Here is a 27,715-nt window from a genome sequence, read left to right as displayed (position 1 = left end):
ATATATATGATGGCCAGTTTGTGGAAATCTAACTGTCATATCTATAAGAGCTTGTTGGATGTCTCATTCCAAAACCACGGGCATTAATATGTAGTAGCCCCCGACCTGGGGCAGGTACAGGTACAGGTACAGGTATAAAAGCATCCACTCTTCTCTGAAGGCTTTCCACAAGATTTTGGAATGTGTGCCTTTTGGGCCCAAAAGGGCATTTGTGAAGTCAGGTCAGGTACTGATATTAGATGAGAAGACCTGATTCGCAATCCGCTTTGCATTTCATCCCAAAGTTATTTAATAGGGTTGACGTCATGGCTCTGTGCAGGCCACCTGAGTCCCTCCAAATGTTTATGGACCTGGATTTGTGCAGAGGGGTACAGTAATGCTGGGACAGAGAATGACCTTCTCCAGACTTTTGCCACAAAGTTAGAAGTGCACAACTGGAGAAGAGGTTGAGAAGATGAAATGAAAAATGTATTGAGTAACTTCTAGATTTTAAATTGAAATTAACATATGCAGGAACATATATAGTGAGCTGTTTTACCACAAAAGCAATTCGTTAAATCGGTCCAAAACTAAATACGGATACACTAATATAATAAGCGTATTCAGTTTCTTGAGTTGGTGCAACAGAAAGATCGTCTCCTTTTTTGGATTCAGTCCTCTGACCTTTTCCGCCTTGTTCCGCGCGCCCTTCCTTCCACTCTCATTGGCTACTCTGACTCAGGTGAGGGGGCTGATGTTTCCTTGCGTTCGCCAATGAGGAGACTTAAAAGTGAATTCCCGCCCTCTTGCTCAAAATTTCCCGGTTGCAACAGTCCATAGTCCAGTAGCGTGCAAGGAAGAAAGTAAATGAAAGAGAGCTTAAAGCATATTTGGACGTGAAGTCTACGCCGGTCATAATGTCTCAGGTAATTTAAATCAAACGTAATTTTAAATCGCTAAAAAAGTAGTAGCTTTGCTGCCTTTTGGCGTCTGATTCGATACACGCGTGGCGGCGTGTATTGTCTTGTTGAGTGTAGACGGGCTGTCAATGACAGATGAATGAGCGTCGGTGGATGTGTTGTAATAAACGTTTGTGGGGAGTGGTGAGTGGGGGTGTGCTCGTCGATAATGCCGACTTCGCACCTTTACGCGTTGGTTTAGATTCCAAAGCCTTGAGGAAATAATCTTGGCAAATCAATCAAGAAAAATGGAAGAGCGGAAGAATGGAATGAAGCAGTTTTAATGTGCACACGGATTGACTGTAGCCTTTGATTGCATTTTTTCCCAGAGGCGAGCCGCAGGCTTTAAGATAAAATTTTCGTTGCAGCGAAGTTCGCGATACAAAATGGTGCTAACTCGAAACGTGGCCTTGTCGCATGCGTTTTGTCACGTTACCATGAGGGTCATAAAACAGAATTACAATCGAAAACGGCTTTCGTCGAAAACGGTGAATTAAAAAAAAATCTGTTTGAAAATTAGAAATAAGGAATGACATTCCAAATAGAACCGTTATTCACAATCTGCATATTGATGTGAAGGTGAAAGTTGTCATACACGCGCTGTAGCAAATTTTTAAGGTGGAACAGAAATTCCGAAGAATTTGTTAGGGAATAAGCAGCATCGTGGCATCACCGTAATTAAAAGTGGGGTGGGGCTGCCGGTTACGTGTTTCGCTCGCACACTTACCTTAGTGATTTGCATCCTCGGATGAATACGGCAAATGAAAACATTATTTCATAAATGCACATCTTCAACGGTCCTCCCGATCTATTCAAACAAATGCTGGGAACAAAAAGCTTTATTTATTACGTTGCATTATCAGAGTGTGAGAACTGGTACTCGAGACATCAGTACAGCTGCCTCCGTTTTACTGGTATCCATTCAGAAATAGAGGTCTATTACAGCAATGGGTTGGGATTATGCAGCTGTGAATCTTGCATTGCTCTCCGTAGTCCTCTAGCATGCTGGCGAAAGAAAGCATCTTCATTGTACATTTTTGCTTTTATGGTCCAATCGTAGTCCGTCCCTGAGACGTCTGTACCCAGTGAGTGTTTCAACCGCAGGGGATATTTTCGCAGCAGAGAGATGTCGGCATCATGCAGAGTGTTGACGCTATTTTTCTTCTTGAAAAGAAATATAACATTATAAGATATTCCTTTTTTGTAAGGTAAATTTAACTTTAAATGTAACGTTACAGGGCACTGGCTCCATATGAACATTTGTTTTCTGTATCCATATATATATATATATATATATATATATATATATATATATATATATATATATATATATATATATATATATACTGTATATATATATAAATAATAATAATATAAATAGAGCATCCCATCAACGACTGGCGTGCTTAAGCAACTGGCTAAATAAATTGTCAGAAAATCAGAAATGTCTTATTTTTTCATTATCCTATCCTTTTAAAAGACATGATTATTAACAGAACCAATCCAAGTAATTTGCATTGTGATGTGGCTCAAAAAAAAAATAACTTTTGAGATTTTGTCTGATTAGTGCTTCACTCTTTATTCATTTACAGTGTAATTCTTTTACATAAAACTGATCAGTAAACATACTGGAACAATATAATATGCATAAGGAAATGGTTATTAAAACTGAATTGTATTAGAAATTAGAGACTTGTTTCTGATTCGTAGAAAAAGATTAATATGCTTGTATGAGATACATAATCTGATTAATATGCAGTTAATTTTGAATTAAAAAATGTAATTGTGAGATTAATTATTTTTTTTATACAGATCAAGTTAGGACCCACAGTTAATGGGTCAGTTAAGCATTTTTAATGAGGAAATAAATGGAAAGCCATTGCTGGAACAACGTTTTGCTGTTAATTCCAAGGGGGGATAAAAAAGATTAATTTAGACTGGACTAGTTTCAAGCTGCAGTAATGTTATACTGTAAATAGGTTTATAGGGTCTTTATTGCCATGTTTAGAAGACATATGTGCAAATCAACATGCAATAACAGTCAGTCAGTCATTCTCCAACCCGCTATATCCTAACACAGGGTCACTGGGGTCTGCTGGAGCCAATCCCAGCCAGCACAGGTCGCAAGGCAGGAACAAACCCTGGGCAGGACACACGCGCACACACACTAGGGACAATTTAAATCTGCATGTCTTTGGACTGTGGGAGGAAACCCATGCAGACACGGGGAGAACATGCAAACTCCACACAGGGAGGACCCAGGAAGCGAACCCAAGTCTTCTTACTGCTGCCCACATGCAATAACATCTTTTGTTAAATGTTTTATTAATATTTAAGAATATTTTTAACAAAGCTTACAAATACATACATGGGTGGAATGGTGGCTCTGAGGTAGGGATCTGCACTGGTAATCGGAAGGTTGCCTGTTCAAATCCCATAAACTCCAGAAATGACTCAACTCCGTTGGGTCAGTAAATTTTTTTTTCTTTCATGAAAATTTCATATCATGGGGTATATTGTATCATGCAGTCAGAGTCCCAGTATGAATAGTATTTTTGGATAAGCATGTTGTCTAATGCTTAGAGAGCAGTTTCACAAGGCCTGTGTAATTGAATGTTATTTCACAGAAGAAGTTATATTCAAATATGGGTAGATAATTGGATCGTAAAGCGCACTTTTGTAATTTAGGTTGTGCTACAGTTAATGTTTTCCCACATGAGATGTCTAATTAGGAAATCCTCATTCCATTATCACTTTCTTTACGCTTTTTCTTGTAAGACCACAGTTGTGGCACACAGACCAGGCCCCAAAAAACATTTCCCATGAATTGAAAGATATTCTATTGGCATGTAGACGTATCTTGATCAACTGGAAGAATCCTAACTCTCCTATTTCTAAGTCAGTGGGTAACTGATGTTATATACTATTTGAAACTAGAAAAAATTTAATTCGCACTTAGAGGATCTGTGCAGAACTTTATCAAAACCTGGCAGGATCTAATCAATAACATTTTAGAATAAGCATTTAAATTGGTAACGTAGGTTCTCTCCCCTCAGTTACTCAATTTATCTTTATTCATTAATTAATTTTTTACTTATTTTTACTAAGCTTTTATTTTGCTGGCCTAGCTCTCTTTCTCAGGGGTGGGGGTTGATTTGTTTCGAACCTTATTTTACAAAAAAAAAAAATTAAGTTATTTGTATGGAATGCTATTTGATTTTAATAAAATCAAAAAAAAAATGAGATTCTGGGTCTGCCCTTTAGTCATCTTTCAGTGGGCTTTGTCTAGTACTCCTACACTGGGGTTCAAGGGGGAGCTCATCCTGTTTACATGCTCGGACCACCAAATATATGACACAGACGGTTCTTCTCCAGTGTCCTCGTATACTAACAAGCTCCTTACGATGTTATAGTGACTGAGGCTAGAAATTCCTCACTTCTGCTACTTGTACTTGCAGCTCTGTTCTTTCAATCGCAACATAAAGCTTCTGGCCATAGGCGAGGACAGGAATGTAGACTGTCCAGCATATCAACAGTTTTGTCTGTGGAATTTGCTTCTACTTCAGAACCGTGGTCTGGCACAGTGTTCCTTTTGGTTTCTCCAAGTCTATCAACATGAACTAGCTTTCTACTAAGTGGTTGATCCGTTAACAATTTAACAACTTTCTTTACCTAAATGTCCATACCATATTGTCTTAGATTGGACAGGCATGACTACAGGGTCATTCATTGACCTTCGACTCAAGATATTCTAGCACCAAGCCTAACCTTGTGTTCCCAATTGCCTTTTTGTCTCCCACTCGCTCCCTTCCAGGTATCCCCATCATTCACCATATGAACAATGAAGTATCCCAGCACGACTAGAGCATGGATAGATAAGTACACTTTGACCACTGAATCCAAGGTCTATAACAAAGTCAAATGCTCTGAGTAGTCATACAGTGGTACCTCTGGTCACAACCATAATTCGTTCCAAAACTCTGGATGCGACCCAATTTGGTTGCGACCCGAATGTAATTTCCCCATAAGATTGTATGTAAATACAATTAATCCGTTCCAGACTGTATGAACTGTATGTAAATATTGTAGCAGTAGAGGTTGTTATCGACCTCTTGAACCCTCAGGTACCACTCCAAACACCAGGTAAAAGTATAACTCTTCTTTTTATTAAAATACTGTGCACCAAGCACCCTCCACTCCACACTACTCATACAATAATCCAACACCAATACACTATTCTCACTCCTCTTCTCCCAGACACTTAGCCACCCTTCCTCCCAGCTCAGCTCACTCGTCTGGGGTTTCCCAGAGTCCTTTATAGTCCCTGACCCGGAAGTGGTTCCATCCCAACAATCCATAAGTCCTCATCACTTCCGGGTCAGATTAAAAGACCTTTTCTTCAACCCGGAAGCACGTCGTTCCTTCCGATCGTGTGATCATGACGCACTTCCGGGTTATAGGGCACGTAGCACTCTGTGAGCCTCCCTACAGCGACTCCTGGTGGTCCCCATGGTATCCAGCAGGGTTGTTTGTAAAAACTACAATGTCCATCACGCCCTGCTGGAATTTGGGGACCATCCATGCTGCTGGGAGGGCTCCATCTGGTGGCCTGGAGGTGTGGACCGGAATATGTAGCCGGCCATCCCTCACAATATATATATTTTGTTAAGCACAAAAATAGTTAATTATACCATAGAATGCACAGTGTAATAGTAAACTCAATGTAAAAACATTGAATAACACTGAGAAAACCTTCAACAACAGAGAAAACTAACATTGTGAGAGTTTGTGCTAGACCCTTATGACCTGCTCGCTGTAAACTTTTTTTTTTAATGAGTTTTAAGCACAGGGGAAAAAAATTTAATTCCTCTTCTTTTGCAAAACGTTTCAAACCATCCTTTACTGGCTTTAAATTCCTCACCTGCGCCGCTCGTAGAAGGATTTTTTTTTCAGCAAATCGTCATGAATCTTCCTGGCTTTCGTGCATGTGATCGGCTCGCTTACGCTATCCCCTGCAAGTTGCTTTTTGTTCAGCCACACTAGCAACAGTTTTTCCACCTTTTCCAGCACTTGAGGCCTCTGCTTAGTTAACATTATAACTCCTTTTGAAACATCAGCTGGTTTGTTAGGCCCTGTATACATAAACAAAAGAAAATGGGAAACGGAGAATGGGAAATCATTGGCGCGTACGAACGCACGTAGGGAAACTCGCCACCAGAGCGTGTGGTCGTGAAAAGATGCAAACTTTTGGCAAACTTTTTGATCATAACGCGATTTGTGTGTGTTTGGAAACGTTCGTGACCAGAAGTTCTACTGTATATTATATTTAAACAATCTCTGTTTTTATTTTGTCATCTCAGTGATGCATTAGGATGATCCACTTGTCCACCGGAACAAACTCCGGTTCCCCTTCCATGTGGTAAGAGTAGGAGAGAGACAACACTTGATTAATATCTTTGTTTTTGGAGCCATTGCTCTAATATATAGTTGGTATCTATCAGTTTCCGCATACATTTTTGGCTTCTCCCCACCAGAGAAGAAATTTCTACGTCCCAGTTTCTATTACCAAGGGTCCAGCGTGCTTTGGGTAAGTCCAAAGCTGGGCAGTCACACAGTTTACATTAGATACTGCCTGTCTCCCTGTGCCTTATACGTGGTTAGCCCACATTGTGGCTCCACACCTCTTTTTTCTCGGCTCTGTAGTCCTCATATACTTTAGAAATGCTTTGCCATTGGCAATAATATAGACCAGTCTGCGCTTTCATACAAACATCATATTTTATGTATCAAGAAGATTTGTTACAGATTAGTATTTTTCCCCACAATCTAAGTAAGTTTAAATTACAATGGGGAAAAAAACCTAAAGTGACTGCATTCTGCAATGTAGTAAATTCTGTTTTTGAAGAATGCCATGTATATTGCAGTGTTTCCCTCCCAACCAGTGGGTTTTGTTACAGTCAGCTGAGTAGCTCATGCATTCCATCTCCCTAATGCGTGTTGCGGCACATATCATATTAAAATTTTATCATCATGCTCATTACAACAAAGTGGACACTGCTTTCAGGAGACCCCGAATATTATACTCTCTGTTTGACATTGTGTTCGTTACACCAAGGGAGAACCTCACCCCACCTTCCCCCTACTCTTCAGCATGATATTATATAAAATTATAGCTTATTACACAGGGAGGACAGACCACATTGTTGTATTTTAAATGTTTTTCAGGGGGAAAATGTTACCTAGGGTCGTCATTGACCAAAAGCAGATAAAATTGGATTTCAAGACCAAAAATGTTAAGAACCAATTCTATAGTGTGAATTGTAGTTTGTACAGTGAAACCTTGGATTGAGAGTAATTTGGCTATTTTATTTATGTTAGGTAGAATGCCCAGAGGGGACTGGGCGGTCTCGTGGCCTGGAACCCCTGCAGATTTTATTTTTTTTTATCCAGCCGTCTGGAGTTTTTTTTTTTTTTTTGTTTGTTTGTTTTTTCTGGCCCCCCTGGCAATCAGACCTTACTCTTTTTCTATGTTAACTAATGTCATATTTTAATTTCTTATTTTGTCTTTTATTTTTCTTCATTATGTAAAGCACTTTGAGCTACTTTTTTGTATGAAAATGTGCTATATAAATAAATGTTGTTGTTGGTTTGCGAGTGTTTTGCAAGACAAGCTAAAATTTTGAATAAATTTTAACTTGATAAACGAGCGAGGTCTTGTAATAAGAGTAGTACATATACGCTTTGTCCACTGAGCATCACGTGGGGATTATGGGTAATCGTCTCCCATGCTCGTTCTCAATTGGCGTGCCTCACTCATATAGTCAATATCCGTATGAGCGTATACCGTTTACTATAGCATGGTGACCAGATGTGTGTGTGCTGTAACGTAACGTGCAAGTCCCCGTCATGCACCCCAAAACACGAGGCTGAATCTCAATGCTTTAGCAAAACCAGCTTTATTCAGTGTGAAATGGGAACAGTGCGGTTATTTATTGTAGCGGGACCTACCGCTCTCCTATACAGAGACACAGCAGTCAGGCAGGGTTGTGACCAGGTTAGTGGCTGAGTAACACTGTGCTGTTGCATTTATAATGTTCCTTGCATCACCCATCGACGGCAGGCACTTATAGCTTGACCACAATCCTTTTCTGATTCTCTTTTACGGCGAACTGCTACAGCGCTGGGAGCCATGCTCTTTCGTGTGTTGTCCCATTAGGGTGGAATTCCAAAAGAGTTTAATAATAATAATTCATTACATTTATATAGCGCTTAGAAAACTTACAGTGCGTAGAGCATTTTCTTTAATTTTGTGTCCAAGTGTAGTGACTCTTCAGGCAAAAGCAACTGTCGTTGGAGAGGTTTCCTTGTTAAAGTCACAAAAAAAGAAACGGATTCCAGTGAGCCAACAGATAGCAGGGATCCCATTAGTTAGAGTGAAGATTTTGTATTAATCATTTTTATATAAATACTTGTGGGTTTGCGAAACAAATTATCTGAATTTCCATTATTTCTTATGGGGAAATTCACTTTGATATACGAGTGCTTTGGAACACAAGCACGTTTTCTGGAACGAATTATGCTTGCAATCCAAAGTTCCACTGTATATGATAAATTTTATAGCTGGATCAGTGATTTCTAAAAAAAAGTTGTGGTTTTTTTTTTTTCTTCTTTTCTTTCTTTCTTTGTGTTCTGCATTTATTTCACGCACATTTTGAACCATGTCGGTGTCTAATTTAACACTGGTATTTTCCTGTGACCGCAGTTTGCTTTGACAATGCCAGTATTTTACTATTCACAACATTAGGTTGGCGTCTCTAAAGTCTGCTTATAGGCCATTGTGACTCTGGGTTGGAGGCTGGTAGTTGTGATCACTGAAGTGCTGTGTTACTGGCTTTGTTTCATTTTTTTTTCCCCCCTCTGTGCTAGACCATATTGTCTATCCATCCCAACCCCCACCTTGTTTTACACAATCAAACTGTAGACGTTGGCAGTCCTGCACTTAAATTGCTAAATGTGTTTCACAATCTTTCTCTGTGGAAACTGTAACATAGCTGAAACAAAAGGTTTGTGTAAGCTGTTTCTTCCTAACTTACCAGTGATGATAGATTATTAATACTGACCAGAGATTTCCTTCTAGATGTCTAGGCTTGCTCAGAATTTAAAAGGAAGCTTCTTCGATGTGCTTTGCAAAATATGCTTTTATAAAATTATTTGCTGAGAGAGAGAGAGATGTGTGTTATAAGGTGTAGTAACATTCCATGATGAATTAGTACTTGAACGTCTTGTTTTCAAGATAGAATTTGTTACCTAATGGCTTTTCTGCACACCATTTTGCTCTGTTCTTCCATACATCCCCCCCATACGGTAAGGAGCCAGCATATATCGAAGCAAACAGTCATACAAACCCATAATCGCCTGCACAGTCATTGGAAGAATATGTGACCTCTGTACAGTTGCTGAGCCAGGAATTGAACATGGGTCCTTGGATATGAAAGGCAGAAGCAGCCCACCTTCACATTGTTTCAGTTAGAAGACATGCATAATATAAATATTTAATGGTTTTTGAAATGTGGCATTCAAGACATTTATCAGTTCGACAAACAATATAGACATAATTTTGTATTTTACCTGGTAAAGGGCTGAATAATCATTTTGGAGGTGTTGCTTGAGTGTATATTGATTTATTTATCATAAGTGAATCATTTCCACAGGTGTATTTTTTTTATTTCCAATTTATAGTTCTCTGACATAGCTTTTCCATTTCAAATTTGTTTCTATGTTTAAGAGTAGTTTACTCCCTGCAGACATCATTATGATGTTTCCTAAGGCAGAATGTGTCTAAGGGCATGTGCCTTAATGTTACAGTCAAAATTGAACTACTGTATAAAGATACCGTATTTCCCCGAAAATAAGACCGGGTCTTAATTTTTACTCCAAAACATGCACTAGGGCTTATTTTCAGGGGATATCTTATTTTATTTGTGTACAACAATCTACATTTATTCAAATACAGTGATGTCATCTTCTTCTGAAATATTGTCCTAACCAGGGCTGTGGAGTTGGTAGATAAATCCTCCGACTCCTTAGTTTCTGGTACATCTGACTCTGACTGACTCCTCGGTATTTAATATGCTAATGTATTTTCTATGTTGATTAAAGGAGGCAACATACACGTCATTTAACCACAGAACTACTGGCTAGGAAGCTGACTCTCTGTCATATTGGCCAGTTTAAACAAAAGACAAGAACCCCTGAACACACATCAGGCCATAGCACACACCTACATCATTATACTTGTTTACTCTCAAATGAACTTGTTAAACACGTTATATCTCTCTATTATAAAAAGAAATCCTGTCCCCTGTCCTGATAGTCTTCTCGGAAGATAATTTAAAGACCTGCAAGACGAAAGAGACCTGCCATGGTGCGTTTCACAGGAATATAGAACGAGAGTCTTGCAAGACACACCCTACTTACAAGCAATATTAAAAAAAAACAAATCAGTAGTGTAAAGGCAGTCATGCAGCACACACAGCTCCAGGGCTGTCAGTGCATATAAAGTGTATAAGGTCAATACGGTAGAAATGAAATGAATAGGGTAGAAATGAAACATTGATGATTAAACAAAGAAGAAAGAAAAGCGTGGAGAAAAGACACCCAAAAGCGATGGAGAGAAAAAAATGGGTACAAAAAAAAGTAAAACGTCATAAACATGTTAAAAAACAAGGGGGTAAAAAACACACATCAGGTGAGAGATAATGAAAACAGTGGAATTCAAAAGACGCAAAAAAAAAAGGAGGAGCGAAACACATGCAGAGCAAAATACAGAATATGAAAACGAAAAAAATAAAGTGTCAAAACAAAGAAACTAAAGATCGCATTAGCGCAAACAGACAAATTATTACTTGGAGAAATAACGGAAATGCGAATAGAGAGCAAATATGGACATTGGTGATATGTCAGAAGAATGTAAATATTGTAAGGCTTTGAGGTTCAAGTCGGAGACCTGTAGATCGTCTAATTCGTGTTGCCATCAGGGAAAAATAGTGTTTATAAACAATGAGGAGGTGTATCCAAGAGAATTAAAAGATTTGATGTTTGGGGAAAGTGAAATCCACAAACACTACAGGCAAAATATTTGAGTCTACAATAATTGTTTCGCATTTGCATCATTCAATGCGCAAAACGTAGATATACACAAGAATGGACCATACGCTATGAAAATCTGTGGTCCAGCAACCATTAAAGCAACGACAAGTTTAATTTCGAAAAAAACACAATTCGGTCAGGTGTATATTTATGATCAAGGAGAAGCGATGGAACATAGACTCGAAAGAGTTAAATGATCGGACGTATTAGAAATTATACAGCCAACTAGTCATTTAGCCCGTTACAATAACGGGCGCTAGAACAGTAGTGCATAAACATTAGTAGGAACAGTCTATATTAAATGGCAAGGGACTTTGACCTCATTCTTTTTGTTGGTCGTATTTTTCTTTCTTTCAGCCTTTCTTTTGTTGATGTTTACTTGCTGAGCTGACCGTTCTTCATGGGCTGCCGCCGTGTATTGTGTGTCTTTAATTTTCTGTGACAGTAATACTGCCTTGTACGTCTGCTGGCTTGTACGTCCGTAATATACCTTTAATTTTCTCTGGCGGTAATACAGGCGTGCGCGTCGGTAATATGCCTTTAATCTCCTCTGACAGTAATACTGGCTTGTATGTGGCTGTAATATGCGGCACTGTATTGTGTACCTTTTAATTTCCTCTCGCAGTAATACTGGTTTGTATTTCCGTAAAACGCCTCTAACTTTCTCTGACAGTAATATCGCGCATCGCACCGTTCCCCGCGCATGCGCACTTTATTAGAAGACACCCACACACGGACACCTGGACGCACATAGGGATTTCATATATATAGATAATGGATACAAATCCGTATGTCCAAAAGTATCGCACTTTACACGAAATCTATCTGAAAAACACGGACAAAGAAATTTTCTTGGATTTCTATATGAATCAGAAAGATCACGCACGCATATATAATAAACCAACATGTGACGAGTTATCAGCGATAATAGTTTCGAAAGACGGAAATATCCCAAAAAAAGTATATATTCGTGTTTATCCGAAAGCAGAACATGACTCGACAATTCTGTCTAATAATTCACCACATTCCGATCCATTACTCTTTCCCTTGCTTTTCCCAGATGGAGAAACAGGATGGTCATACAATATGAAACGCACGAATTCAGAAAAACAAGTAACTCCAACACAATACTTCGGGGCAAAATTAGCGATACGTTCCAATGTATTTAACCCACTTCTGTCATCTCAATGTCTAATGCAACATTACATTATTAATACGTATCTAAAAGTCAAAGCTAATCGTCTTTTCTTTATTAAATCTAATCAAGCAAAACTTAGAACGGAACATATGCAAGGTCTCATTGATCACGTTCAAAATTCAAATATCAGTAGTTCAGACAAATTCAAAATACGTAAAGCAGTAATATTACCATCATCATATCAAGGTAGTCCAAGAGCATTGCAACAGTTATATCATGATGCAATGGCAATATCCAGAACTATTGGTCAGCCAGATTTATTTATTGCAATGACGTGCAATCCACAATGGCCAGAAATCCGGAGATTCCTGAAAAAAATGCCACCAGCTACATTGGCACAAGATATTCCAACTTTCGTAAGTAGATTGTTTTATCAGAAAGTATTAATTTTATTGAAAGAACTCGAAACGGTATTCAGGAAAATCCGAGCATACATTTACACAATCGAATTTCAAAAACGGGGTTTACCTCACATGCATTTATTGGTTACTTTACAAAAAAAATTATTAACTGCTGATGATGTCGACCGTTTTGTCTGTGCTGAAATTCCAAACAGAGAAAGCTATCCTGAATTATGGTACAAAGTCATTAAACACATGTCTCACAGGCCTCATTTAAAAGATTCGGCATGTTGGGACTTTGGGGGGGGGGGGGGGGGAAAGTATTTAAAAAAATTTCCAAAAGCTTTCGTTCAAACAACAGATATGACTATGGCTGGCTTTCCAGACTATCGCCGAAGAGATAATCGTCACGAAAAACACACTTATCAGGGAAAGAAAGATGAAAAAATTGTGATGATCGATAATTCAATGATTGTACCATATAACCCGTATTTACTAAAAAGATTCGACTGTAATATTAATGTCGAGTATTGTGCATCAGTGATGAGTATTAAGTACATCTACAAGTACATTCATAAAGGACACAATAGAGTACACATAACTTTATCGAAAGAACAAGCACAGGACGAAGTTCAAGCATATTTAGATACTCTATACGTTAGTGCAATGGAAAGTGGATGGCATTTAATGGAATTACCAATGAATGGACGAAGTCATTCTGTCTACCCGCGAGACTAAAGACACACCCTACTTACAATCTATCAAATAGGACAATGGGAAGCAAAATATTCAGTCTTGTGAAGGATTTGAGCACACACAGATCCAGGGCTCTCAGCGCATATAAAACATATAAGGTATGTTATAAATTAAATGTCGACATCTAAGCGAAGAAGAAAGCAGCGCGGAGAAAAGAGACTCAAATGCGTTGGACAGAAAAAAGAGCAAAAAAGAATAATCGAGGTGCAAATTCAGAAAATAAGGAAAGTAATTATCAGCCCGGAACAAGTGGAATTGAAAAAAAAAGCACGTCCAATCCGGCTCAGAATTAAAAGACAATGAGTAAAAGAAAGTAGAATTTCATAAAGTTGTTTACAAACGTCGACGCTAAACGCATGCAGAGCAGGTTAGAGATTATGAAACCAGTGAAATTAGAAAGGCTCAAAAAAAAAAAAAAGGCGCTATACACATGTGGAGAAAGTTAAAGGATATGAAAGTAGAAAAATTAGAAAATATAAAAAAAGAAAGTAAAGATCATAGTAGCGCAAACAAACTGCCTCATTTAACTACGCACCAGTCTAACTTTGGTTTTGCACAATAATTACTACACTATTGCACCTTAACACTTAATTCTACTTTATTCACATAATTGTACTTATTTATTATGTTCTACTATACTGTTACCTTTCAATCTATATGACTTTTTGTTAATCTAACTGATATTCTTCTAACTTTGCACAGTTTTTGATAAGCGGATCAGGATGCATTTCACTGCGTGTTGTCCTGTATAACTATGCATGTGACAAATAAAGAATCTTGAGAATTTCAAAACTGAGTTTACCGCACATGCATTTATTGGTTACTTTGTTCATGTATATATATTTATCTGTCTGCTTATTTAAAAAGCTACATTTACCCCAGGAGTCAAAAACGTTCTGTCTAGCCCTTGTACAAAAACCTAGAGAAAAGCTGGGGTATCACCTTGGTAACACCATCATAATAATAATAATAATACATTTTATTTATATAGCGCCTTTCCCATGCTCAAGGCACTTACTTTTTTTTTTACGTACTTTTGGAACTGTGAGAAGAAAATAGCACAACTTTACTTTGTAAAAAAATTAACTGCTGATGATGTCGATCATTTTGTCTGTGCTGAAATTCCAAACAGAGAAACCTATCTTGACCTCATTAAAAAGATTCAGCATATTGGGACTCGCAAGATTACAAATATTGTTTTTATGGAAGTTCTGAAATAAAAGTGAAATTAATGAAATAGCAACAATTCAAAGAAAAAAAAATCTTAAGTGTGTATCCGGAAAAACAAACACGGGGGTTGGCGAGTGAAGCGGGCAGGGGGCGAAGCCCCCTAGTCTGAAATAAAATGAAAACACTTTTTGTAATGTACCATAATCCAGATTACAGTATTTGAATGTCAGGTTGTATAATAGCTCATCTGAACTTCACACTAGTAGTAAAACATCTATGCACTGGGCTTTATTCTTACATCAGAGAAGTACTTGATTAAGACTGTTGTTTGTGAAATGGGACATTTGAACTTGTATTTTTTTTTTCCATTACAATTTAAATTTATTAGGAGTCGGAGTCGTTACATTTTTTGCAGACTCCACAGCCCTGATCATAACTCTGCACATTCACACCCTGAATTTTTTGCCATTCCGACCGCTTTTAGGATCCTCCGGTATCGATGTGCATGCTTCGATGTTTGATGAATGGTTCCATGTGGTGAAGCAAAATGCCGACATACAAATGCATTCGTGGTGCTTTTATCTTCAAGCGTTGCATATTCCCCATCGTAATGACACGGTACATTTTAAAAGTCTCGCATAGCATTTTCTGTGTCTTTTATTTATTTATTTATTTTTTGCACCTTCACAACAGCATCAGAATGTACAGCAGCGTATTTGAGCCTCAGACAGAAACATCAAGGATATGGTGAAAAGGTCTATTTTGCAATTAAAGTGGAAATTTTGGCTTTAATCTCAATGTCCACATTAACCTCGTAGTTTACTTTATCATTATAGTAGACCGTCGTAAATGTAATCTTAAAACTGACCCAGTTGTTAATCGCTACGTGCTTCTGGGGCTTCCTCCTGACCTGACAGCAGCAATCACCACACAGAACACATTACATTTGTGATATTCCAGCTCTCTGCACATTTAGAATCTTTAGATTTCTACTTGATATCACTTTCATAATGAAATGCATTAAAGTATGTCTGTTACATTTTACAGGTAATTCATTAACTTCGTTTAAATAATGAATGCTGTTAATAATTACACATGTGGGGCGACACAGTGGCAGAGTGGTAGTGCTGCGGTCTTGCAGGGAGTCACGCCGCTGGTGTTCCCTGCCTGGAGTTTGCTTGTTTTTCTGGCGGGCTTCCACACTGTGCTCCGTTTTCCTTCCAAAGACCTGAAGGTTTGGGGATTTGGTGGTGCTAAAATGATATTAGTGTATGCGTCTGCTTGTGTTCAGCGTGCGCTGAGCTGATGCCCCATCCAGGGATTTTGTTTCTGTCTCGCGCCCGATGCTTGCTGGAATGGGCGCATCCCTGGTTTGATGGATGTAATCATTAAACATCCTTTTCAATGATATTGTGGCAAGGTGTCCTTGGAATTTAATGGATGTTTCGGTCAATACACAACACAGCGAAGCCGAAGTCTTTTCACCGTGATGATATCTCGCACTGCCACCTGGTGGAATCTTCCAGATTTACGTAAAGTACTCGCGCAGGTATAAATAGTACAATGCTTTTGTAGCAGTAGTGTCTGCTGGAGCACACGTCGCGTGTAGTATAAATCTGGCTTTAGGTGCCTTACTTTTCACCTGACGATCTTGGGTAGGGCTTATATTACAGAGCAGCCTGAAAATTGTGCTAGGGCTTATTTTCAGAGTAGGTTTTATTTTCGGGGAAATACGGTACAAATGCTCACTACGCTCACTTTACATTTTTACCAGTGTGTCTGCGTTGCACTTGCATGCTAACTCACAACATGTTGTGCAGATCCTTCAGATGGTCAGAGTAATTTGCTTTCTGAATATTCCCTGCACCGGTGCTCATTCCAATGGGGCCATCACATGAGTCAGAATGCCTAGGCATTGTGGATGGCCGAGCATGCATTAGGAGCACATTGTATATTTGGTGTTCTTATTTTTTTCTTTTTTTTCTTCCTCATAAAATCAGTAAAATATATGGCCTCTTGTAAACCAATCTGACAGTTTTGTTTAAAAATACAAGCACTGATATGCAGATTTAAGGACCATCCATTTTCCAACCAGCTGAATCCGAACACAGGGTCACTTGGGTCTGCTGGAGCCAATCCCAGCCAACACAGGGCACAAGGCAGGAACCAATCCCAGGCAGGGTGCCAACCCACCGCAGGACACACACACATACACACCCACACACCAAGCACACACTAGGGACAATTTCGGATTGCCAGTGCACCTAATCGGCATGTCTTTGGACTGTTGGGGGGAAACCCACGCAGACACGGGGAGAACATGCAAACTCCACGCAGGGAGGACCTGGGAAGCGAACCCAGGTCCTCAGGTCTCCCAACTGCGAGGCAGCAGTGCTACCCACTGCGCCACCGTGCCGCCGATTTAAGGACCATTTAAAAAAATTATTTTTTTTTTTTTTAATTTTAATAAGTGACATCCGTGACCTATACAATCACAAAAACAAAACATAGTGCAAAGTATACCTCCTCAAACTCAATAAATTATCTTAAACATAAAAGTTTATGGATATTTGGAGGGTGGCATGGTGGTGCAGTGGATAGCACTGCTGCCTCGCAGTTAGGAGACCCGGGTTTGCTTCCTGGGTCCTCCTTGTGTGGAGTTTGCATGTTCTACCCATGTCTGCGTGGGTTTCCTCCCACAGTCCAAAGATTTGCAGGTTAGGTGGATTGGTGATTCTTAATTGTCCCTAGTGGGGGTGTGTGTGTGTACCCTGCGGTGGTTTGTTTCCTGCCTTGCGCCCTGTGTTGGCTGGGATTGGCTCCAGCGGACCCCCTGTGACCCTGTAGATAGGATGTAGCGGGTTGGATGATGGATGGATGGATATTTGGAATCTCCTCTCTCAGAATTAGGTCATTTTTAGTCTTGGACAGAGCCCATGTCATTAAATTCTGGTAAATATGAATGTGCACTGATGATTTTTCTAGTACCTTCTTTAATTTATAGTTTTAAATTTGGCTTATAACTTGCATTACTAATAAAACTGTTTCAAGCTCAGCTCGCAAGCTTCACTTGTGACTCAATCCATGAGAGCGATTTGGCCATTTCAATTCTCCCTTTAGCCTACTTGGATTGGATTCCTGTCTGATATTCTGCCATATGTCTTGGCAGTGAAGTGTTGAGCCGGCAGATGAATAAAATTACCGACTGTCTGCATAACAGCTGCCTCGCCAATGTAGAGAAATTTTATGTTCTGTATTATGGCTCTGCTGATTTATTTTTAAGCATTCATTCAATAATTACAAAATCCATAAAGTACTGTATATTGTTGCTGTTAAATATCAAGATGTTAGCAATCATTTATGATTAAGTATTAATGTAAGATGCAGGTGAATTAATATAGCAAGTGAGATATATATGTGAGTATATTCTCTGAGATGAGAATATAAAGACCTTCTACACGTACACTTGGGCTGATTTTTGGACCATACCTGGCTGTGCATCTGCCAACCTTTTGCCAGTTTGTCTCAGTCCTGCTCATGAATCTTTGGGTCACCTGACTCCTACCTCTTAGGCCAGGTTTATACTTCACATGACACGTCGTGTGCTCCAGCAGACGCTACTGCTATTCAAGCGGCCTACTGTACATACTTGCACGCATACTTTACGTGAGTCTGGAAGATTCCACCAGTTGGCAGTGCGAGATATCATCACGGTGAGAACAGGTTCGGCTTTGCTGTGTTGTGAATTGCCTGAAACATCCATTAAATTCTGAGGACACCTTTCTGTAATATCTCTGAAAAGGATGTTTAATGATTACATCCATCAATCCGGGGATGCGCCCATTCCAGCAAGCATCGGGCGTGAGACAGAAACAAAATCCCTAGATGGGGCATCAGCTCATTGCAAGGTGAACACAAGCACACACACATACAATGGCGTCATTTTAGCTTCACCAAATCCCTAAACCTTCATGTCTTTGAAAGAAAGCCGGAGCACACTGTGGAAACCCACCAGGGAATCGTGCAAAGTCCAGGCAGGGAACACCAGGGACGTGACTCCCTGCGAGGCAGACTGTGCTTCCACAATATGTATAATTATTATCAGTATTCATTATTGAAATGAAGTTAACAACTTATCTGTAAAATGTAACGTACATACTTTAATGCATTTCATCATGAAAGTGATATCAAGTAGCAATCTAAGGATTCTAAATGTGCAGAGCGCTGGCATATCATAAATGTGTTCTGTGTGGCTATTGCTGCTGTCAGCACAAGAGGAAGCCCCAGAAGCACATAGCTATTAACAATTGGGTTCGGTTTTAAGGTGACGTTTACGACGGTCTACTTTAATGATAAACTGCGAGGTTAAAGTGGGCATTTCGAGATTAATGCCGAAATATCCACTTTAATCACAAAACAGACCTTTTCACAGACGGCACAGAAGATGGTATCTGAGACCTTTAAAATGTTACCATGCCATTACGATGGGGAATATGCGACACTTGAAGATAAAAGCACCACAAATGCATTTGTATGTTGGCATCTTGCTTCACCACATCGAACCATTCATCAAACATCGACGCAGGCACATCGATCACCGATCAACGCGGCTTTCTGTCGCATGTAGATAGTAAACAGACTCTGAATTTATCACACTGCGCCCCCCCCCTCCCAACGTTTTGCTGGGACTGCAGCTTGCGCACGCATCGTGTTAATTTCTGAAGCGGTGCTCAGAGGACACGTCAAATGATCTCTGGGAATGTGTGACAGCCATGATGCGTATGCGTTGTGAGTGTGAAGTATAAACTAACCCTTAGACTGCTCAGTTTGCGTGTATTTTCTCATAACTCCACTTGCTGCATTCTCATAGCAGCACATTCATATGAAATAGTTTGGGAACCCCTCTCAGCCTGCAAAGTAATTGACTCTCCTTTCAACAAAAAAGATAACCGTGGTATCTCTTTCATTTCCTAGGAACATCTGAGTACTGCGGTGTTTTCCGAACAAAGATTTTTAGTGAAGCAGTATTTAGTTGTATGAAATTAAATCAAATGTGAAAAACTGGCTGTGCAGAAATATGGGTCCCCTTGTAATTTTGCTGATTTGAATGCCTGTCACTGCTCAATGCTGATTACTTGCAACACCAAATTGGTGTGATGAGCTCTTTAAGCCTTCATAGACAGGTGTGTCCAATCATGAGATATAAAGGTATTTAAGGTGGTCAATTGCAAGTTGTGCTTCCTTCCCTTTGACTCTCCTCTGAAGAGTGACAGCATGGGATCCTCAAAGCAACTCTTAAAAGATCTGAAAACAAAGATTGTTCAGTCTCCTGGTTTAGGGGAAGGCTTCAAAAAACCATCTCAGAGGTTTAAACTGTCAGTTTCAACTGTAAGGAATGGAATCCGGAAATGGAAGGCCACAGGCACAGTTGCTGTTAAATCCAGCAGGTCTGGCAGGCCAAGACAAATACAGGAGTGGCATATGCGCAGGATTGTGGGAATGGTTACAGACAACCCACAGATCACCTCCAAAGACCTGCAAGAACATCTTGCTGCAGATGGTGTATCTGTACATCATTCTACAATTCAGCACAATTTACACAAAGAACATCTGTATGGCAGGGTGATGAGAAAGAAGCCCTTTGTGCACTCACGCCACAAACAGAGTCGCTTGTTGTATGCCAATGCTCATTTAGACAAGCCAGATTCATTTTGGAACAAAGTGCTTTGGACTGATGAGACAAAAATTGAGTTATTTGGTCATAACAAAAAGAGCTTTACATGGCTGATGAAGAACATCGCATTCAAAGAAAAACGCCTGTGACCTGCTGTCAAATTTGGTGGAGGTTCCATCATGCTGTGTGGCTAGTTCAGGGACTAGTGCCCTTGTTAAAGTCGAGGGTTGCATGAATTCAATCCAATATCAACAAATTCTTCACGATAATGTTCAAGCATCAGTCACAAAGTTGAAGTTACGCAGGGGGTTGGATATTCCAACAAGACAATGACCCAAAACACAGTTAGAAATCTACAAAGGCATTCATGCAGAGGGAGAAGTACAATGTTCTGGAATGGCCGTCACAGTCCCCTGACTTGAATATCATCGAAAATCTATGGGATGATTTGAAGCAGGCTGTCCATCAAATTTAACTGAACTGGAGAGATTTTGTATGGAAGAATGGTCAACAATACCCTCCATCCAGAATCCAGACAATTATCAAAGGCTATAGGAAGACAGCGTCTAGAGGCTGTTACAGTATATTGGTAAAAGGAGGCTCAACTATATTAATTAATGTCATATCTCTGTTGGGGTGCCCACATTTATGCACCGGTCTAATTTTGTTATGATGCATATTGCATATTTTCTGTTAATCCAATAAACTTAATGTCACTACTGAAATACTACTGTTTCCATAAGGCATGTCATATATTAAAAGGAAGTTGTTACTTTGAAAGCTCAGCCAATGAGAAACAAAAATCCAAAGAATTAAGAGGGGTTCCCAGACTTTTTATATGACTGTATTTTGACTCCTCCATAGGAGATCCTCAAACAGACTGCATCTTGCATTCAACTCCTTTATGCCACTAGGACAACATCACAAGGTCGAAAGCTTAAAGCTACTGCCATTTACACTTTTGTTTTTTTAGTGATTGTACATAATGCTGCATTTTTTTTTTTTTTACTCTTTACATTTGTTGCTGTGCTTGTTTCTTTATGCTCGATTGCTGCCATGCTTTTGATGGTGTGCCCGTCTCCTTAGAATCCCAATGGCATTTCAAGTGTGTCCAATAAGGTAATTGGAAGGGGGCTTAATAAATCAAACACTTCATTTTGAGTCTTTTTAGGCTTGCTCTAGTGCTTAGCCAATTCAATTTATTGTGCATTCCATACTACATTTACATTTACTTATGATTTACATGTACCATAAGTGTTTTAAATGTCATTTTAATATCTTTCTGTCCTGAAATTCTTAGGAGGAATTTGATAGAGCGGCCAAGGAAGTGAAGAACCTGAAGGCTCAGCCAACAGATCAAGAAATGCTAGATGTTTATGGCTTGTATAAACAGGCCACAGTCGGAGATGTCAACACAGGTACCTTAAGGATTTGTTGGGGAAGCTCTTATGCTGCTTTTAGTGATCTCTCTCCAGCCGACATTTGATACAAAAATACAGTATAATAAGGAGGGCTTGATGTCTTCTTTCATGTGTGTCTAGTAATGCATTGTGGTTTACTGTAAAAATCAGAATCGGAAAACTTTATTAATCCTGAGGAAATTACTTATGTTACAACTTAACAACAGACAAGGGACATGCTACACTGAGCACGTATAAAAGTAATCATGTAAATATAATAAAGTATAATAATTGGAAGTATCAAACTAAAGTACAGAGTGTTGCACCTTAAGTTAATATTGCACATTTTGAGAACAAATAAGGTTATTCTCATGTAAAGAGTAGACAATTTATTGCACAAGAACAGATGGTATGTTGCACATTTCAAGTACTTGAAAAAATGTACCTGGATATCTAATAAAGAAAAAAGGGTAATAGCTTAAAGTGTGGGTGAGTGACTGGAAAAGGAGTACAGAGTCTGATGGCTGTGGGGAGGAAAGATTTCATGTGACGTTCAGTGGAGCACTTGATGCCAGTCAGTCTACTGCTGAAAACACTCCTCTGTCCAACCACAACACTATGAAGTGGGTGATTAGCATTTTCAATAATAGACTGGAGCCTAGACAACATTCTCTGATCTGCCACAGTTTCCAAGCTGTCCACTTTATCTCCTACCACAGAGGCAGCCTTCTCAATTAGTTTGTTTAGTCTCCTGATGTCTGGCATTTTCATGCTGCTCCCCCAGCATTCCACAGCGAAGAAAATGGCACTGGCCACCCATGCTGTTCTAGAACATCTGCAGCATAGTGTTGCTGACACTAAAAGATCTGATCTTGCGTAGCAAATACATCCTACTTTGGCCCTTCTTGTATATTTATTTATTTTTTTTGTTCTTTATTTCACCTTATACAATTTCTTGTATTAGGAATTTGTTAGTTTTCGCATACCCCTTGGGGTCAGAGCGCAGGGTCAGCCATTGTACAGCACCCCTGGAGCAATTACAGTTTAAGTGTCTTGCTCAAGGGCCCAGCAGAGTAGGATCTCTTTTGGCAGTGATGGGGATTCGAACCGGCAACCTTCTGGATACCAGCACAAATCCTTAGCCTCAGAGCCACCACTCTGCCCCTATGGTCAGCGAGTTCCTGGACCAGTCTAGCTTATTGCTCGTATGCACCCCTAGATACTTGTACTCCACCTCCGCACCCCTAATAGACAGGGGAGTGGCTGTAAATCGCGATCTTCTTAAATCAACTACCAGTTCTTTAGTTTTACTGGTGTTGATCTGCAGTTGATTCAGCTCACACCAGTCAACAAACCTGTCCACTACCTTCCTTTGTCACAGCAATTGGAGGCATCCATACAGTCATTGGCTGTATGTCGGTCACAAAGTGTACAGGTCATCTGTAGGACTGGTGTGAGTTACCAGCACGCGAACTTTAACTGTTGGTACTGAGTAGCCCAAACCAATATTTGAGTCTTGGTGGCTGCTTGCCAGGTCTGTGCAAGGGAAGGTGGTGTGGGCCGAATGCATAAGAATTAGTCATCTGGCGCTGTGCTGATGAAAACGAACCTTAAAAGGCACTCTTAAGAATCGGGATAACATTAGAACCTGTGAAAAAGCAAAAGAAAAATGTATTACTATTTACAAGGCATTTTCTGTTGTCTTGATGGAAGGAAAAATTGCAAACAATCTGCACAGATTGGAAACAAAAAAAGACATGCCAGCTGGCTGAAGCACGACTCCAAAAAAACAAAAAAAATAAGCTCTGTGTCATGCTCAAAGATTACACCTCAATGATTGCAATGATATAGAACATTTTTTTATACTTATTACTAGTTTATGGTCATTGGTTGGTTGCAGCAATCGGTACAGAAAGAAGTAAGATAGCCGAAAGACTCCTCTCTCTGCAGCAACACCGTGACTTTTCTCGCTGCTTCTATGTAGAGTATGAGGTAACCAAAAGGCATACTGTCTTTGTGGCCTATAGCAGTTAGTTTTGGCAATTTGTAGAACATTACCCAATTGTTTTCTTACAGCCCTGAGCTGCAAGTACAAATTGCCTTAAATTGGTGGGCTGTAAATTAGCAAATAACTGTATAATGTTTTGCTAGTAGTGCTAGCCTGGTGATATTCATTAATTATCAGTGGAGAACACACACACACACACACCCACTGAAGCTGCAGAATGACTTAAAACTGAAAGTTAAATATGTCAGGATAAAGTAAAGGAACCTGATTTGTTAGGATCCAAATGCATTGATGAAGTAAAGATCAGACTTTCTCAGTACCATTTTTATTTTTGAATTTCTCCATATTTTCATTTTATAACAAATTGTCTAGTTCTATTTCTCATGTTGCCGTTCTACCCTCTCTTTCAGTCAGTTAGGTTAGGCTTTTTATTTTGGATTTTTTCATAAAGCAGGCCAGAAGGAAGCCCATTAAAACCCAGAAGTAAACACAGTTTGAAACAAAATGAATGTGCCATGACACTGTAAAGGTCTACAACGTAGTAAGTTTCTGAAGGTAATGGAGGTGGAAATTTAATTGTTTGCAACCTCAAATGCACAAGGGAAGGATTAAAAAGGAGCAACACCGTTGAAGCAAAATGTTACAGGTAAATTCTATAAATACTGAATGGAAATTATATCATATTTTTACTACATTTTTGAAGCTCATTGTCTATAATTGTGTCTGGGTATTTAGAGAATTATCACGAAACAGATCCTTTTTCTTTCTTTCTTTCTTTCTTTCTTGCAGCCCGTCCAGGTATGCTAGACTTCAAAGGAAAGGCAAAATGGGATGCCTGGAAAGCCTTGGAAGGTATCTTATTTTTAGCTTGCATGTTCTCTTTTTTGATAAGAGGAGGGTGGAGGGGAAGAACTGTCACCTATCCAAAAAGAATGTATAACCTCCGCAAAGCTCCCAAATTGGAAATCAAACCTAGGATCATGGAGTCAGGAGAAAAAAAATAAGCTATGAGTACACTCTCATTTAGTAGGAGTGCTCCCACCTTGGTTACATCAGTCACCGTTCCCTTCAATCTGTCTGGGATCTGTAATAATGCAACTACTTTGCACAGTTCAAATTATATTTTGACATTGCTAATTTATTTGTGAGGGAGACAATTTGTTGCAGAACTGTAGTAACTACAGGGGGATAAAATTGATGAGCTATAGCATGAAGTTATGGGAAAGAGTAGTCTCGAGAGGAGTTGTGGTCTTGTATGAGGAAGTCGGGAGTGGTAGAGAAGTACGTAAGAGTGGTACAGGATATGTATGAGGGAAGTGTGACCGTGGTGAGGTCTGCAGTAGGAGTGACAGATGCATTCAACGTGGTGGTGGGATTACATCAGGGATCGGCTCAAAGTCCTTTCTTATTTGCAGTGGTGATGGACAGGTTGACAGATGAGATTAGACAGGAGTCCCCGTGGACTATGATGTTTGCTGATGACATTGTGATCTGTAGCTATAGTAGGGAGCAGGTTGAGGAGACCCTGGAGAGGTGGAGATATGAGAGGAGAGGAATGAAGGTCAGTAGGACCACCAAGACAGAATAAATGTGTGTGAATGAGAGGGAAGTTTGTGGAATGGTGAGGATACAGGGAGTAGAGTTGGCAAAGGTGGATGAGTTTAAATACTTAGGATCAACAGTACAGAGTAACGGGGATTGTGGAAGAGAGGCCAAAAAGAGAGTGCAGGCAGGGTGGAGAAGAGTGTCAGGAGTGATTTGTGACAGATGGGTATCCGCAAGAGTGAAAGAGAAGGTCTACAGGATGGTAGTGAGACCAGCCTTGTTATATGGGCTGGAGACGGTGGCACAGGAGACAGAGCTGGAGGTGGCAGAGTTAAAAATTCTAAGATTTGCACTGGGTGTGACGAGGATGGATAAGATTAGAAATGAGGACATTAGAGGGTCAGCTCAGGTGGGATGGTTTGGAGACAAATTCAGAGAGGAGAGATTGCGTTGGTTTGGACATATGCAGAGGAGAGATGCTGGGTATATTGGGAAAAGGATGTTAAAGATAGAGCTACCAGGCAAGAGGAAAAGAGGAAGACCTAAGAGGAGGTTTATGGATGTGGTGAGAGAAGACATGCAGGTGAAGGGTGTAACAGAACAAGATACAGAGGACAGAAAGATATGGAAGAACATGATCCGCTGTGGCGACCCCTAACGGAAGCAGCTGAAAGAAGGGGACAATGTGCCTTTTTGTTATAATAGAAAAGAGAATTTTCTCAGTTGGTAAAATGGTATTGTAAATGGGAGGAAAGATGACAATCTATGATTTACTGTTAAACTGATTTTTTTTTTTTTTTGTTTTAGTACAGATTGTGTGTTTAATCTGTTAACTAATAACTTGATCTTTTTTGTTCATCAGGGAAAAACCAAGAAGAGGCCATGAAGGCTTATATTGAAAAAGTGGAAGAACTAAAACAGAAATATGGAATGCAAGAGTAAATAACTTAATGGAGCGTATAAAGAACCAGCTTCAGAACGGAAAGGGGTGGACTTTGGTGAAATCACTGGATATACGTAACCCACTAATTAAAATGCATGCTTAGATTGTGTAATATTTCTTCTACTGTAGTTACAGTAAGACCCTTGATGCATTTTGTTAAAAAGAAAACCATTTGTGGCTTGTTTTGTACAAGCTGAATAAAATTTTTTAGGGTTCTCTATATTTGTTAGTTTTTTCACAATGGAACTGATGGTTATAAGTCAAAGCAAAATGTTGTGAGCAATACTAAAAGAAGCAGAATCGTAAAAGTGGCCAGTAAAATGACCTTTACCTGTATTTGACATGACACCTTGACATCTATACAGGACTGTCAACAGAGATGGATATTCTGTAAAACTAGTACTGCTTTTATCTAGGGCTCAGTGGTTAGTGCTGCTCCCTCACAAACCCAGTTTCCCAGGTTTATATCCTACATCTGGTCGTTGACAAGAACTCTTACTTTAGCTTTAGATGCATATTTTTTCAAAAACGTTTATTTACTTTGGAAATAATTATAACAGCACTGATTAAGTTAAACAATTCTATAAATCCACCTGTCTGTCTAACCTTAATAATAAGTGTCTGTCTGGTTGCTATGTGTCAGTCTTTCCAACAGGTGACACAAACATTAACACTGCTTTTACGAATCCCGTATCAAATGGCATGCAACAGACCTATGTTGCATTTGGTTTTCCAACAGATGGCACAACACAAACATTTGTAGTAACACTTTTTACTACTACAAATGTTTGAGCCGTCTGTTGGAATGAAAAATGCAATGCATGTCTTCACTGCATGCCATTTGATACGGAATCTGTAAAAGCAATGTTAATGTTTGTGTCATCTGTTGGAATGTCAAATGCAATGCATGTAATAAAATCCATTACATTCTAATACTGGGGGTCCTTGGGTTACGACACAGTTCCGTTCCTACAGCAGTGATGTAAACCGAATTTTGGTGTAAGTCGAAACACACCCTAGCCCAAGTCACTTACCTATCCTAACACATTTGCAAAATCATAATCTAGAACATAAAAACACAATTTAGCCACAGGAAAAGGACATAAATATACTATACTGTATACTGTACTGTGGGAACAGAAAAAAATTATTGTAAAAAAATATCTTTACCTTTATTCCTTCTTATGTCTCAATTTTTTTACGTTTTTATGGGAGTGAGCATTGTAAACTCGAAACGTCGTATGTCTAGAAGTTTTAACTCGAGGACTCCCTGTAGATGGTGTAGGGCAAATGTTAATGCTGAGGTCTACATTGATTGATTTCTTAGATTACAACCCGTCTCCAAGACATAGCACAGCATGTATACAATATAGCAAGGAGATGTCGGCGGTATATCCCCTGCATACTGTTGTCCAATGTTCAACAAAGATTAATGGCTGGCATCCACAACAGGGCTGGAATGTCCAACAATGAAAGGCAGCAAGAAGCCCAAAGAAAGAGAGGTGTATGGCATATCTGGTGCGCAGAAGTCCATAAATGCAAGACGTGATCGAAATAGACAGACCTACTATAGTGCCATTAAACCCATTTTAA

General features: G+C 39.4%; 2 protein-coding genes across 2 annotated transcripts in view; one reads left to right on the top strand and one right to left on the bottom strand.

Annotated features, from left to right (window-relative positions):
- c8h2orf76 (chromosome 8 C2orf76 homolog) overlaps positions 1–27,715 on the bottom strand; it is a 331,828-nt gene that overhangs the window by 25,804 nt on the left and 278,309 nt on the right. The window lies entirely within an intron of this gene.
- On the top strand, positions 760–26,342 carry dbi (diazepam binding inhibitor (GABA receptor modulator, acyl-CoA binding protein)). Its single transcript, XM_028807965.2, has 4 exons — positions 760–905; positions 21,527–21,644; positions 24,424–24,486; positions 26,042–26,342. Exons 1-4 carry the CDS (start codon positions 897–899, stop codon positions 26,119–26,121), a joined length of 270 nt encoding a protein of 89 aa, XP_028663798.1. The 5' UTR covers positions 760–896; the 3' UTR covers positions 26,122–26,342.

The sequence above is a fragment of the Erpetoichthys calabaricus genome, chromosome 8, assembly GCF_900747795.2.
Source record: "Erpetoichthys calabaricus chromosome 8, fErpCal1.3, whole genome shotgun sequence".
NCBI lineage: Eukaryota > Metazoa > Chordata > Cladistia > Polypteriformes > Polypteridae > Erpetoichthys > Erpetoichthys calabaricus.
This window is presented reverse-complemented; position numbering and strand designations above follow the sequence as displayed.

What these genes read in the sequence shown, in the direction of transcription:
- dbi (XM_028807965.2), top strand. An exon ending in AGTCGGAGATGTCAACACAG is followed by an intron (nt 21,645 to 24,423) that starts GTACCTTAAGGA and finishes TCTTTCTTGCAG; the next exon opens with CCCGTCCAGGTATGCTAGAC. An exon ending in TGCCTGGAAAGCCTTGGAAG is followed by an intron (nt 24,487 to 26,041) that starts GTATCTTATTTT and finishes TTTGTTCATCAG; the next exon opens with GGAAAAACCAAGAAGAGGCC.